General features: G+C 35.8%; 1 protein-coding gene across 2 annotated transcripts; it reads left to right on the forward strand.

Annotated features, from left to right (window-relative positions):
- Positions 1-989: 989 nt before the first annotated feature.
- LOC136813111 (kinesin-like protein KIFC3) lies at positions 990-14,451 on the forward strand. 2 transcript variants are annotated; one of them, XM_067069634.1, is made up of 7 exons: positions 990-1,078; positions 9,080-9,203; positions 9,369-9,462; positions 10,183-10,366; positions 11,473-11,603; positions 12,225-12,399; positions 13,735-14,451. In XM_067069634.1, the coding sequence occupies exons 2-7, from the start codon at positions 9,125-9,127 to the stop codon at positions 14,254-14,256; spliced, it is 1,185 nt and encodes a 394-aa protein (XP_066925735.1). In that variant the 5' UTR covers positions 990-1,078; positions 9,080-9,124; the 3' UTR covers positions 14,257-14,451. The 2 variants fall into 2 exon arrangements, with proteins under 2 accessions (XP_066925735.1, XP_066925734.1); XM_067069633.1 differs by lacking the exon at positions 990-1,078 and adding an exon at positions 7,412-7,653.
- Positions 14,452-16,497: the final 2,046 nt, after the last annotated feature.

A 16,497-nucleotide genomic window follows, 5' to 3' on the forward strand; every position in this document is an offset into this window, starting at 1 on the left:
GAAAAAAACTACATGAAAATGAAAGATTTAGAATTAGCGATTGTGATTTTTGAATTCCTCACCCTTTTTCTGATAACCATACAAAGTTTCAGTCTTCAAATACATTTTCCTCCGTTTCCAGACACATTTGTTCATCGATAGTTGGAAATTTTTTTTCTCCCGTCGACAAACAATTTTCAAAATGTTGCAAAACGTTCGGCATTTTACCAATTTGCCGTCTAGCCCGTGTCCACAGTCCTATATACTGCTGGAAAGCTAAGATCACGGGCTTTCATTTAGTAAAAACCGGATCGCTTTAGCATACATAGAAAAAAAGTTCGAAGGGTTCAAAGTTCACGGAAAAATGAAACATTTGGTTTGCCGTCAACGAAAGTTGCATGACTTCTGGAGTCGCTAGTTTTGGATTAACTGCTTTTTAACCCCCCCTGTTGAAGTTAGTAAGAAAGTCGAAAAAGGTGATGAATTTCCAAACGATGAAAATTTCACTTTAGCGGGAAATTACAAAATCTAGGAGGGAAATTACAAAAGCTAGGAGGGAAATTACAAGTTCGCGGGAAATTACAAATTAACGTAAGCAAAAACGTCAATCGAATTTCAATCAACCATGAGATTACAGAATGTACTCTTACTGTTGACCTACCACAAAAACTAAAGATACTCACACATAGTTTGAACATACCAATCATACCCAAATAAATGGTGAAGGGTTAAAAGATAAACTGACAATAAGTTTGAAGTTGGATGTTTAACTTTAAAAGGAAATTGTATATATTGCATGCAATATCACTCATTGCTCTGCCTACCATTTTGAATGGAATATCCGTGCATATTTGATTCTCTGGGTGTTCAATATAAAAATTATGGAGGTAATAATATTAAGCTTACGTACCCTCATTTCTTGTTTTATTACCTCCCTAGTGTTTTATTTAGATGAAACATTAACCTCACTCATGGCGCTCGCTGCGTTTAGCTCGCTGATTGGTGGATGAAGAACTTTTTGGTTGGTTCTTCAATTTCATTCTTGGTTGGTTGGTTCGTTGATTGATTCTGGTTGATTTAGGCTCGCTGGGGCTGCAAGGTTAATTTTCTTTCAAGCTTTCAATTCTCATTCATTTCTCTTCAGAACTTGATTCAGTGGTCTAGTACCTTAAACTTGGTCTACACCCCTCCTCCTCTAATTCCGACACCCCTTTTTTTATCAGCTGAAATTTATAGAAAGGTTGAAACTGTTTTTCATTGCTTTTAGTGGTTAGAGAGGAAGAATCCTTTTTTTAATCAGTGATTCAAGCTTTCATATTATTCCTTTCTCTAAAGAGGCCCCCCCAGCGGCACCCCTAATCACACCATCACGCAAAAAAAAATTCTCCATCACGCATCACGAAAATCGCTGAAATTTGTCATCACGCAAAAAATAGCGAAAAATAGCCCGAATCACGCATCACGCCTCAAATTTTTGCCCTATCACGCATCACGCCAAAATCTTGATCACGCCATCACGCCAAAAAAAATCTCTAATCACGCCATCACGCAAGAAAAAAGTCCCAATCACGCCATCACGCAAACCGCTGGGGGGGGCTCTCTAAAGCAGTGTAGCTGGAACCTCGATATTCCAGGATTAGAAAAAGCTATACCTGTTATCTTTTTTCTTTAAAGAATCAACAAGCCATCAACATCGATAAATTACACACATTCCCTCAGAAACTTTTAAAATTATCTGCCATTATGACTTTCTTGAAGCCGTTCCAAAATTAACCAATCGGGTTAGGTATCGGAATTCCTATGGGAGTTCTTTTCCGAGATTTGTAAAATAGCTAAGTCAGCAAAAAAACTTTTCCTGGGGGTTTGAGGAATAAACAGAACTGTTATCATTCGTTTTTTATTTAACCGTATATTTAAATTTGCGCTCAAAAATACTTTAATAAATAAGTTAATAATATTCAAATGTACTATTTTTATCTCTCAGAAAATAAACACTTACCTACAGAACGACATAGTTTATCATTTGAACTACCCCATGTTTGGACCATTCCATCATGGGCGCAAAATAGGGCGAAAACTAAGTAATTCACCCTCAGTGCAAGATTGCCGCCTCATCTTTATTCGCCCGCACGAAAACGAGCTAGTCATTTTTTTCTCACGCGCTCAAGGGGAAAAGGAAAGTGATTGATATTCTTTGAAGAAAAAACGTCAGAGACAAACCCAAAGACCAAAAGATGTATTTTGTTGTTGAGAATCGATCCTGTGAAGATGAAAAAATTTCTGCTATGCGTTTTTTTCGGAACGCTGAAAAACTCTAATTTCGATCTTCCTTAAAGGTAAAGAGGTTGCGAGATTTGGGCTAGCGAGGCAAAAATCGCTAAAAAACTGGTAAAATCGTAATCCTCAAAAATCGAAGTTCCAGCTTCACTGTAAAGAAGGGTGTCGGAATTTTAGACTTATAACGAAATGATAACAAACAAAAATACTTTACACACTGTATTTAAAGTTTGAAATTAAGTTGATTCTACTTAGCTCTTTGTTTTCATGTCTAACCCCCGTCTCAAAAGAAGTCCCAGAATCCCGAGATTTTTGCAGTCCCGAGGGCGTTCAAAACAAAGGTGTTTTTATTTTTCCGCCCACTTACAACCAGAGTGATCTCAATCGAACGAAATCGACGATCGAACCAGTCGAACCAAATCGACCGCAATCGACCGATTGAAATTCGATTGTCGAATGCAATCAAATCTCAATCGAATATTAGGCGATGGGAATTTGATGTTCTGTTTACCGTCGACCGCCCGCATGCTCTTGAGCCGCCGCTCAAAAAAGTTCATTATTTTCTTCTTTTCCTGTGCCAAGCTATCCAAAACACTCAAAGTGAATCAAAAATAACATCTTCGCTAACAAAATGTGCGCCTCGAGTAAAAAACATGGTTCCAATCACGTCTGCGAATGGGGCGGGCATTTTTTTAAGCAGATGGCGGCATCAAGGGCGTTTTAGAAATTTGCGTTTTAGACGCATCTCGAACGCGTTCGAATTTTCGCGCATGTCATTTTGATTCCGAAAGTGAAAGCAGCTCGATTTCACGGTGGAATTCAACTTCGTTGGAGATTGGAAGCACTAGGTAGGAATAATGAATAATGAATAATGAAATTTTGCCGCATCAAATATTTTTTGAAACGCGAAGGTAAACAGAACATCAAATTCCCATCGCCTTACCGCAATTTTCAGATTCAATTGCTATTCGATTGCGTTCGATTGCGTTCGATTGATGTTCGATTGCGTTAGATTGCGTTCAATTGTTGATTCATTGAACCCCGGATTGTTCATCACATAATTTCTACGGGAAATCGAATTTAATTTCATTCGACTTGTGATGTTTGAGAGCTTGTATGTTGGAAAGCTGCAAGAATAAAGCCAGACGATCTCAACCGAACGGAATCTACGATCGAACCAGTCGAACAACAATCGAACCAATCAAATATTACCCAGAATTTTGACGTTCGACAATCGAATTTCAATCGGTCGATTGCGTTCAATTTGGTTCAACTGGTTCGATCGTAGATTCCGTTCGATTGAGATCGTCTGGTTACCAATTTTTCTTAAAAATAGGCATTTAAAATATCAAATTAAAAAATAATAGTATAAAACCTTATTTTTTACCGTATAGTCCTTCTCCTAAAACGAACAAACAAAATTCACTAGAAAAATAAAGAAATTACAAGTGTTATCAAGCCACCCAAAATGAACTTTCATTCGTCGCGCGTCATCAAATTGTTGTATACGTCACGATCTATTGTCAAACATTGTCCAATCCCGTAAGCGATTGAAGTGCCGTCAGTAATAATCTGAGAAGAGAACAATAACATTATGACATCTCACAAATAAATTACGCTGGGAAAGTCCGCGAGGACAACACGCGGTATTAACATTTTTCCCTCGCAAGTTTGGGGGGAAAACGAAAGTACTCTATATTTTACGTATGGGGAAGTGTAAGAAAGATTTACAAAATAGAAAAGTTTCGTTTTGGGGTAAAGAATCAGTATTGTGATTTTAAGCAAGTTTCTATTTTGCAATTTTTCTACAGAGCCAAATAAAGATTTTTTCTATTGTTCTTGCTCGATTGCCTCTAAGGATAAGTTCCGTAGTTATGAGGTAATCGAGACAAAATGTGACGAATTTGCGCGGAAACGAAATTTAACACTGTTCTAGGTTGTTGAATCATTGTTTTTTTCTGATTTTTTGCTTGAAAGTAGATAAAAGATGGCTCAAGCAGATTTTTGTAAAAAAAGAATTTTCAGCTCAAAAAATGCATCTTTATCTATGAATCACTATTAATAAGCATACAATAATGTTCTCAGCCAAATTACTGGATTTTTTGATGAGATATGTTTTTTTGCTCGCAAAGTCTTGAATATAAAAGAATATTTATGAAATTATGGTAACTTCTAAAAGTTTTTTTATAAGAAATAAACGACTAATTTTAATAGATCGTCACTATTTGTGTTCTGAATGATTGTTTAATGGTCACACTCACGTAGATATCAATTATATAATATGTGTTAAATGCATAACCAGGTAGGTCCATAAAAGTATCACTTTATAAAAAGTATCAGTTTATTGTGGAATATAACCCAGAGGGGGGCACTCGATTTTAAAAACGACCGTACGTTCAGCCCAAAATCAGGTCTCTAAAATCAGACCCTTACAGTCAGTTCCATCAATATTCCAAAAACATTTTGTTCAACCACCTTCACTTCAAGATAGGCCATCATAGAATGAACTTCCTAATGGTAATATTTTAGACTTTCTATTCACAAACAACACAGACACTGTATTTAATTACACATGCTCACCTACTATTTATTCAGATCATCTTGTTGTAGATGTTACAACACATCTGAATTTTGATAATCAATTCGGAGAAACTGAAGAACGTAACTTAATAAGCAAATTTGACCTCTACAACTTCCAAAGTGATAAAATTGACTGGGAAATTATTAACAAAGAATTAACAGAGATTAATTGGCCTCAAGAACTGGACACAAATCTATATGACCCAAATCGTCAATATGCCAACTTCCTTGAAAAATGTCTTCTGATTGTGAAAAAGCATTTGCCAAAGAGAAAACCTCCAAAAATTTTTCAAAGATTCCAAGAGATCGTCGTATTCTTATGAGAAAACGTAAAAGACTCTCCAAAAAGAATTTCAAAACCAATAAAACAAATCAGAAACTAATTGACATTGAACTGATGCTACAGCAATCCCACAAAAATGAACGCGATAAAGCAGAGCTGGATGCCTCACTGAAAATCAAAAGCAATCCTAAATACTTCTACTCCTATGCAAAAAGATTCACAAAAACTAAACCTAAAGTTGGCCCACTGAAAAATCCAACCACCAACAAATTAACAACTGACTCGCAAGAGATGGCAAACATCTTACAAAAACAATACTGTTCAGTATTTACCACTCCCAAAACAGACTACAGTTTTCTGAATTCAAATGAGACAAAAGACTCCTCAACCCTTGAGCACATTACTTTCACAGAAGATGATTTCATCCAACAAATTGACACTATTCCAGCCAACTCGTCAGCTGGACCAGATGGCTTGCCAGCAAAGTTTTTCAAAATGTGCAAGAAATCACTTTCTAAGCCACTTAAGATGATATGGCAAAACAACTTTGACAAAGGAATCACACCTGAAATTCTCAAAACAAGCCACATTACACCAATATTCAAGAAAGGAGATCAAGGTTTACCAGAGAATTATCGGCCTGTTGCCCTGACATCAATTACCACTAAAATATTTTAGAAAATAGTCAGAGAGAAATTGCAAATCCACCTTGAAGAAAACAACCTATACAATCCAACACAACATGGTTTCAGACCAGGGCGATCTTGCTTGAGTCAACTATTGGCTCATGTAGAAAGACTGATATCTCACCTACAAAACAATGAAAATGTTGATGTAATCTACCTTGACTTCAGCAAGGCCTTTGATAAGGTGGACCATCACATCTTGCTACACAAGCTAAAAATCAATGGAATCAAAGGACAACTATTGAACTGGATACAATCCTTCCTTACTGAGAGATACCAAAAAGTTTCCATAAACACGTTCCTATCAGATGAAGCGAAAGTTACAAGCGGAGTTCCACAAGGCTCAGTTCTGGGCCCCCTCTTGTTTCTGGTAATGATCAGTGACATAAACGAAAAGATTAAACATTCCATCCTCTCATCTTTTGCTGACGACACAAGACTTATGAAGGCAATATCTTGCGCTGCAGATATGAGTCTGCTTCAAGACGATCTAGACATTGTCTATAACTGGACATCCATCAACAATATGGAGCTCAATGGAAAAAAGTTTGAACACATTGCATACGGAAAAAATGAACAACTGAAAGTACACTCAGTCTACAAATCAGACGTACAGCAGCCAATCGAAATAAAAAGTGCAGTGAAAGACCTGGGCATCCTGCTCTCAAACAACCTGTCTTATGAAATGCACATTCAAACGATCACTGACAGAGTCAAGGGTATAAGTGCCTGGATATACAGAACCTTCAAGTCCAGAGATAAATCAGTAATGATCACTCTTTGGAAGACATTGGTACTTCAACATCTGGAATACTGCTCCCAGCTATGGTCTCCTACAAAGCGATCCCTGATGCAAGAACTGGAGTATCTGCAAAAATCCTTAATAAAAGGGATCCAACTTCCACCCAATTTGAATTATTGGGAGAAGCTCAAACACCTCAATATGTACAGTCTCGAGAGAAGACGCGAAAGATACCAAATTATATATACATGGTGTATAATCGAACAACTGGTGCCAAATTTCAACTATGGTGAAGGGGAAGGCGGTATTTATTCATATACAAACCAACGCCTGGGAAGAAAATGCCACCTCAAACCAGTGAATACAACGAACAAGAACATTTGGAAGAGCTGCCTTTCAGACACCGGTCCAAGACTATTCAATGTGTTACCAAGAAAAATACGTGACATGACCAAATGTTCCAAAAATTCCTTCAAAAAACAACTTGATCAATTTCTGCAAGATGTTCCCGACCTGCCACTGCTCCCTGCCTATCTCCCTTACAGGATGGCTGACTCGAATTCAATTGTCGAAATGGTCAAACACCGGACCCCACGGGTTGAGTGAGCAGAGAATTTGCTGAAACACATCAAAGGTAATCAAAGGTAAAGGTAACTTTATTTTTTATGATTTTGAACGGGACACAGTACAGATTTAGCGCAAATCGCCCAAAAGTATTCTTGTTTTTGTTCTAAAAAAATGTTCATGCTGTAAGGAAAATTACCTTCCTGTTATTACTCAAGGAAAATGATATTATATTTTTCAAGGAAAATGATTTAAATTTAAATTCCTCAAGTAATTTTTTGATTGATACACTCTGAATTGTTTGACATCAACAGTTTAAAAAAAGATTCCTCCCCCTCCTAGTAAATTTTTATAACCACTAATGAAATCATTCCATTTTTAAGGAACTCAAAAAAAACTATATGATGACAACACACGTTTGTAATAAGAATGACAGTTCAAAGCAAAGGTTTGGTGTGGTTCGTATCAAACCTTTAGGTGCTGGTGGAGGAGGGGTGGAAACAAGTTCCGCCACAGGAAAGTCAATCATAGACTTCTCAAAGGTTTTTTGTGTTTTTATTTTGTTCCAGTATTGGTTTTTCAGGAAAATGATTCCCAGTTGCAGAGGAAGTGATCTTCATTATATTTCTGGGAATATAACCCCTGTGTGTAAGATACATCTTACACAAGGGAATTTATTTTTCAATAAAAAACATATCTTTATAATTCTAAAGGAAAATCACTTTCCTGATATCTCAAGAAATAAATGTTTTTTGCAAGACAAATTATGTTTTTGTTCTCATAGAAACTGATAGAAATGATGTTCTGAATGCTCTTTATATTTTTTTTCCAGGAAATTTTAACATAACGTCAGACTGGGTTTAGGTCGCAGAAATTAGGTTCCCTCTGAGTTTTAAGTCCCCCAAAAGATTCATAAATTTTTTTGGTAGCCCCCAGGGCTTTCTACCCTCAACACTTTTAAAAGTTTTTCAATTTCAATTTCACTTTGAAAACTACTTATGTAGTATTTTTCAAGAAAATTACCGTTGTATTTCTCAAGGAAAATTGCCTATGTTATTCTCAAAGAAAATCTTTTGGTATTCTCAAGTAAAATTACTTTTTTGTATTTCTCAAGGAAAATTACTCTTCTATTTCTAAAGGAAAATTATTTTTGTATTTCTCAAGGAAAACCAGGGGGGCACGCAGTTACTACAAGACATGATGTGTAGTAAGTGCTTTTTCAACACTTTTTTTCAGGACCACCACCCTTTGCAGTTACTACACCTTGGTAGTAACTGTTTTCAGAAAAGATTTCCAGGTACCACCCCTGTTTTTGAGTGATATCATCAAAAACATGCTCGAAATTACCCTAAATTGCGATTATTTTTCAACCTAAAGCCATTTTTGTGCTAGATTTTCTTTTAATTTACTTGGTTAACAGCTGTTGAGAACATTTTAATGATAATTAGGGAAAGCATAATTTCAAAGTTGGGTCTGAGAAAAATTTCAAATTTTTTTTCGTCCATTTATAACAAAAATATTTTTTTTAACAAAGAATTTTTTCACAAAAAAATTCATTTTTGGTGAAAAATTTTGAAAGTTCTTTAAAAAGAATTAAAATATAAGCACTTACTACACCAAAAGTGCTAGCGTTAGTGTTTGGCACCACCCCCAAACAGCAGTTACTACACTGTGTAGTAACTGTTTTCATAATACAGTACCACCACGGTAGTAAGTGTCATACTGTCTTGTAGTAACTGCGTGCCCCCCCCCCCACCTGGGAAAACTACCTTTGTATTTCTCAAGGAGAATTACCTTTGCATTTTCTCAAGGAAAGCTTTTTTTTTTACTGGCATATTTAAAAAGTCTTACAGACCTACTTTTCCGGGACAGTTAATTGTCTTGTTGTCTGGTAGGTTTATTTTTTTCATTTTTTAATAATTTATTACTGTATCCCTTTCATAACCTTCAGTCTTCTTTTTTTAATAGGACCATGTTTCAGTTCGAGACCGCAAGAAATACAGTTATCCAAGCATGATTATCCCTCCTCGTATGAAACAAGATGAATTATTTGATAACTTCATGCCAAAATGTATTGATGACTTCTTTCAAGGTATCCAAAAAAATACTGCTAAATATCAATAGATTATAACTACCAAGAAATGACATCAATGGGTCTTGATGAATGATTGTCTATCATATTACATCGTGCTGTGTCGTGTTGTGATTGTCTTTTGATTTTCCATTTAGTGTAAAAGTTTTCTAATTTGTTTGTTAGGGTACAACGTGAACGTGATTGCATACGGACAGACAGGGACGGGAAAAACACACACTATGTTTGGACCACCTGGTTGCATGAAACGTGCTGCCCGGTAAGTTTGATTCTGGTTTTGTTTAAACAAATTAATTTTATGGGATAGTGTTAAAATGAAAGTATTTTTAATAGAGTACAGAAATTATGATTTTATCCAATGGGAGGGACTGATTTATATATCATGATAAGATTTTGCCATCGCTTCACTATCATTGATACACTTTCCATTTCTGAAGTTTGCTGTTAGATTGACTTGATTAATCAAAACATGCATCCCGAAGTTGAATATTATATAGAATGGTTGCGCTAAATTCAGTTTTATAAACAATCTTCAACCAAAACCAAAACCTGTTAACCGTTTCTAATCAACATAATCAATTTCAACCACAGAAAAAAAAGGGACAAAACTGTGCGACAAAGGGGAAATATTTTTAAAATGTTTGTGCTAAGGAGGAAGGGCTAGATCACCTGTACATACTCTCTTTCTGTCATTTCTAGAAAAAATGGCTGATTGTCGGTAAGAATTACAGTTGTTTACAGTCTGTTTGTGTAATTGGAAAATTTCCTGGATCAAGCAAAAGTTTTAATTGATCTTTATTTTCAGCGGAGAGTACAGTTTACGAAACCCATCAAACTTATGGATTGTTCCCTCGTGGAATTTTGGAGATCTTTCAAAAAGTACATGAATGCAATAAAAATTACAGTTGTTTACAGTCTGTTTGTGTAATTGATAAATTTTCTGGATCAAGCAAAAGTTTTAATTATTCATTATTTTCAGCGGAGAGTACAGTTACGAAACCCATCAAACTTATGGATTGTTCCCTCGTGGAATTTTGGAGATCTTTCGAAAAGTACATGAATGCAATACAACTGAATCACAATCATCATCATCGAATATTTACGCGTTGACGTGCTCAGCTGTGGAACTTTGCCATATGGGAAATGAGGATATGTTTAATAAGGTTTGTAATCTACAATCAGTGACAAAATACTTGACACAAAAGGGAAATCCAACGGGAAGTTTTGAAACCACAATCGATTTGTAAGTGCTCTAAAGTAGGTTCGAAGGGTAGAGTTTTAACTCTGAGTTTTAACGCTAGACTTAAGACCTTTGGGCACTAACTCCAAACAAAAGAAAAGTGTCAATATTGCAATTAAAATTTTTTCCCGCTCAAAAAAGATTCTTCGAAAAAATAAATGAGTGTGGATTTGTTTGTTAAAAATTCTTCATTTGAGTTGATTTTGTTTTAAGAGTTTGTTGTTGCTTGATAAATTGTTTTCTCGCTACGCAAGTTTCTGCTTAGCTAGCCGGGGATTCTATAAGGCCGGAACACCGGATTCTTCCAGGCGTTTATACAAACTAAAACCTGTAACAATAATCGTATTATCATATAACGCCTATACTACTGATTACACACATTATAAATGACTCCAGTCTATAAGGTTTGTATTTATTTGGATTTCATCGAATTTGCTTATTGGATGTTGAAAAGTTTAAACATTGTATAAACTACAAAACAAATAAGATCACGTGTCCAAAACAAACATAAACATGTGAAATAAATAGCCATACTGTATTAGGCTACGTCATATCTTCCTTCGTTTCGAGCGTAAAACCTCCTACTTTTCAAGAGTAAGGCCTAAAAACCTGGAGCTGTAGACTATACTGTATTTGTTCTTCGGTTTCTCGATCCCTTATTTTTATCGAAACGGAACTGCTCCTTTTTTTCTTGGAGTCCTTATATGAATTACACTGGTCTGGAAGCTTATGTTTCAACTTTTTGTTAGCTTTTTTTTTTGTTATTGATCACGTTACCAAGTAACCACTTGGGGTTGGTTTAATATTTAATCACGTGATCAAAAAGTGAGCAAAACAAACTAATTTCTCAACTCAAAATCAAGTAAGAAACAATGGGACGAAAGGCTTCCAGACCCGGTTTTTTTATACGGACAATCGGGGTCAAAATGGTGGAGAAATTTCCGAAGGCACTCTGACTATGTCGTTACGTTTGAACATGATCTGACTATCAGGATCTTTGTAAAACTTCTCCATCTTTCTTTTTGACAGTCTGAGAAGAGAGATTATTCGTTTGCGAACGGCTCTGGTTCCCTTGGCATCATCTTGAACAGAGACGAGAAACCACCAAGGTTGTATGGACAGAATGAATATGAAATCAAAACCTATGATGATATCTTAAGGTACCAATTCCATGTCTTCTTTGTTAATCAGGGGTAGCAAAAACATCACTAATCTCTAACTACTTGACTGGATCGGTCTTTCTATGTATAAGAAGTGTGTCCAGTTTTAGAGCTGACTAATCTGCCATCTTGATTTCAATTCTGCTCGTCAACAGTTAGATTCGAATGTTTTGAAATTTGAACGTTTGAAAATCTCGGGTAAGATAGAAGACAAATAAGAGGACTAATCGACTTAAAAGCTGGACATAATTTCACAAAGAATCTGTAAGCACAGTTAGCCTATCTAGTGTGTAAAAGAATATGATATCTGTGAAAACGAGGCGAAACCAAAGTTGGCCCAGGCGGGAGAAAATTTCGATTTTGCCTCAAAAATGAAGCTACAGTGATTATTTAATAAAAGAACTTTTTATTTGAAAAAAGTGAGGCCTTGTCAAGTATGTTATGTGTTAAAAATGGTCAACTTTGTGCTTAAAGACGTATATGTGAAGGGGTGTATGCATGATGATAATAAGATTGGAAAAGTTTCGCATGAATGTAAACCACAAGCCATCAATTGAAGTGATAATGATTTGTTTATCTCTTAGAATGAAGATAATTCTCTTCTTTTGATTTCGTCACCAGAGTATTTGCTGCAATCGCGTCACGAAACACGGAAGGCACGTTACTAAATGATACGTCATCACGCTCACACTGTTTGGTCGCGCTGAAGTTGTGGCGATATGACGTCAGTACTAAAATGGTGTTCAAAACACGATTTCAATTTTGTGATTTGGCAGGATCTGAAAAACTTGACAAGGTATAAAAACTATTATTAACTTATTCGCAAACGGATTTGTATTGTATGATAAAAGGAAATATTTTGATTTTTAGGGGCTTGGTCACGAGTTTTAGCCTCAAAACGAGGCTAAAAACTTTGGAAAACTTTGATATTTTGCACACTTGTTCCTTGGCTATATATCTGGTTTTTGGACCTACCTCTGGGTGCCCCGGTGGAGGTCCTATGAATTAACCTGTGTATGTTCGTTCGTTCGTTCGTCCGTCCGTTCGTCTGTTACCAGCTTTTCTCGAGATTGGCTCATTAGTTTTTTCTGATTTTTGGCACAAAGGTGCAAAATGGCAATGCCCAAAATGTGACGGAGCCCGATTTTCGAAAAAAAAAAATTTCCGGCCGAAAATGGCGGAAATATGCCGGAAAAACTGGTTTTTCGGCATTTTCTCGAGATTTCATCATTAGTTTTTTTCTGATTTTTTGCTCAAAGATGCGTAATAACAATGCCCAAAACATGGCCTAGTCCGATTTTTGAGAAAAATGGAAATATTTCCGGAAATATGCCGGAAATCGCCGTTTTTCTGGATTTTCATTGGACTTTTTCCATATAATTGGTTGTTTTTTCATTCAAAAACATTATTAATAGCAATGCCCATCATCAAGCATGTTTCAATTTTCAATAAAATTGATTTTTGAAGCCGGAAAAATTTTAAAAGTCGCCGGAACAACCTATTTTCGCCGGAAAGACGGTATTTCTTGAATTTCTTTATTTTTGCAGATTTTCATTGGATTTTTTCCTTATATTTCTATGTTTTTCACACAAAAACATTATTGATAACAATGCTCACCATCAAGCATGATTCAATTGTCAATAAAACTGATTTTGGCGACCAGAACTTCCTATTTATTTTTTCCCTACAATCCTTCCCTCTCCCCCCATCAACAATCATGATGAATTTATTGTGTTGTGTATTTTCGCTAAGCGCTATATTTTCTGACTGATTTTTTTTCATTTTTCTTTTCGCATTGCTATCTAACTTTCATCATCAGGTAGGTCCATTCAGCATATAGCTTGTTTGTTCTGTTTTTTTTTTTGTAATTTTCAGTTAAAGGGCGTTGTGTTTACAATTGGGCCTACAAGTAATTTAAAAGATACTGAAATTGAGCCAGTGCGGTTAGCACGTTCAACAGTTGATATAATAACCATAATTTCTGACGAGAAAGTTCAGTATTTTTGGTAAAAATACTGATCGGTTCGTAAAATACTAACCAGACAGGGTGACCAAACTGAAATGTTGGATTTGCCGGAAAAATCTTTTCATTTTCTCTTATTTAACTCCAATATTTTGCCTTTTATATTAGGCACATTCAGACACCTCCATGAAGCTGCCCAACGGTGAATGGAACCATCTAGCAATCATGGGGATGTCTACAAACTTCAGTTACACAGAACTCCAACGTTGTCTCAATGATATTGCAATACAAAAGAAACAGAACAGGAAATTCAACTTTCGGGCATACGTCACAGATCTCTTATTCTTGCTTTCTGGAAGCCTCGTCGGAAATGCGATCACAGCGCTCTTCGTTTGTGTGTCTCAAGCAGAATCTAATAAAGCTGAATCGAATTACGCGTTAGATTTCGGTGAAAAGTTCTCTAAACTGGATATGAATTGCCAGAAAGTAAAAGGACGTCTTTTAGAGGATCTCCAAAAAGAGTTATTGAAATCAATCGATGATAATTGTCGACAGATAGATAGTGCTTCGACTTGGAAAAACCGGTATACTATGATGAGAAAAGCTCAAGTTCGTGATTGTGAACAAATATTGAATGTTTTGAAGAACTTTAGTGAAGAAAAAATGGGTAGTGTGAAATCAATGAACTGAAGCTCATGAATTGACCTACAACGTTTGCTGACGTGTGGAATTTCAATTTGGTAGGTAATAGAAATTGACAGTCAAAAAAATAATGACTTTAGAAAATAGAACTTTTCATAGATTACGTTACGAACATCATTCGCCTCGTTTTGAAATTATTGCCATGGTAATTAACTCCCAGCGGATTTTATTAAAACATTTCCTATTCATAAAAAATCAATTAATGAGTAATGTCTCAAGAAACATAATCACCATAGTAATTGTTTGAATACGAGGCAAGTGATGTTCGCGACGTAATTTATGAATCGGCCTATACTATCTAATTCCAATCTATACTTACTATATTATCCTAAATCGTGGATAGGTGGATAGGAAAAAACATGTTCGAATGACGTTTCATTTTTATACATGTATCATATACTTTTGGTTTTATTATAAGTGTTGACTTGGATTTAGACGGCCCACATTTCGCCCTGTCTATTTTAATCATGGCGAGTTATGTATCTGTGATTTTCTGGGACGGGGACGCCCAGGCTTTGATTTGGCTAGATCCTGGTGACAAGGGTAAATTAGCACTTTTACCGTCTTTGCGGGCAGAACTGCGGGTTATTCCAAATCGCTTGGCAGTTACTCCGCCGTCCTCAAAAAGGCAAATACATAAACTCTCTTATGAAATCTCAAGCAAAAATTTCCACTACCGATGTCCTGCCTACTCTTGTCTACTCTAACAATTCGAAAAGACAGGGCAGAAAGTCGGCCGTCTAAACTAAAGCCAATGCAAACTTCTGACATTTTTAATAATATTCTTTACCTACCTTATCGGCCAAAACTTAGTCGGTCTTAATTTTAGTCGGCCTTAATTATTAGTCGGCCCTAATTTTAGTCACCTCGTCAAAATTTAGTCACTAAGGGCCGACTGTTAATTAAGACCGACAAAAAAATGGGCCATTTCTAAATTTACAAGCAGATGGAAAATAGACACTTTTTAATGATAATTCACAGATTTTTAATACTTATCATGGATATATTTCAAAAACAAGTAAATAATCAATAATAACAACGTACAGTGGGGCTTTCGCATGTCTTTACACGTACGCGAACCTTGCGTGTCAGGGACTCGCAAGCGGCTTCTTTCACTATTGAAAACCTATTTATTGGCGACTCGTAGCCTCGAATTAATAGGGACACTCAAGCTATTTAAAACAGGTCAAAAGCCTATTATAATCTGCGTGTTGAGTGTCGCAAGTCTTCTTATGTGCGAGTGCTCCTATTGTTGGACGCTTAACAGTTGCTTAAATCGTTTTATAAAAATGTATTCTGCTTAGGATGGAACTAAAAGGCTTGAAATGAAAGAAAGTAAACTTTTTCTTTTCTCCTTTTTAATTCAATTTTACTTTTCTTTCAGTCTAAAATTTCGAAATGTAGTAAGGAAACAACGGAAACAAATGTTGTTGCTATTAAAAGAATTGAATATAGAAAATTAAATGAAATTAAATGAAACAACTAGAAATTTAATAAAAGTATTGAATTAAGACTTCCTAATCTGAATGTGACGTTATAATATACAAATACTGGATATTTTAACTAGTCTCACCTGTCCAGAAATTTATTCTGGAAGAATCGTTTTGGAAAAAAAAGTTTTAACCCTTATTTTTTCACTCTGACAACGTTAACAAAAAACACTGATGAAACGTCAATGAAAATAGCTATCATTTTTTAGTGTCCTGAAGCTTTACCCCCCCCCCCCCGTTTAAAAAAACACTATTGGCAATACTTTGTTTATATGGTTAACGTCCATGGGTTAATGTATCGGCATTTGGCCTGGCCAACCATGTCCCAAAAGCTTTTAATACCATCAACTAGTTGATCTTATGTCATCGGTAATGTTATTTCTGAGATGATATTTCATTTCAGCCCATAGCATAGGTTTTTACATTTAATTTTTTTCTGAGTTCTTCTAATTTCATTTACTCATAAGGTTATTATTACCCTTTGTTAACCGGTTACTTTTTCGAAGCGGGCTACATGGCTTTTTGCGCAATGCAATTGGTTCTTTTCGCATGACGACGGGCCTACATTGTCCAGAGTTGCCCGTCGTTAGGAAAATTCATTGTGACGTCACTTTTTCAAAGGAAAATGAACAATGCGTTGACATCATTTCTCTCATTTTTTATTTCTGACGTCAGAAATTATAGCAATTTTTTATTTCTTTTCGCTTGTTTTTTCTGCTTTATTTCGCTATTTTTCCTG

The sequence above is a fragment of the Clytia hemisphaerica genome, unplaced genomic scaffold, assembly GCF_902728285.1.
Source record: "Clytia hemisphaerica strain Z4C2 unplaced genomic scaffold, Clytia hemisphaerica genome assembly, whole genome shotgun sequence".
In the NCBI taxonomy this organism is placed as follows: Eukaryota; Metazoa; Cnidaria; class Hydrozoa; order Leptothecata; family Clytiidae; genus Clytia; species Clytia hemisphaerica.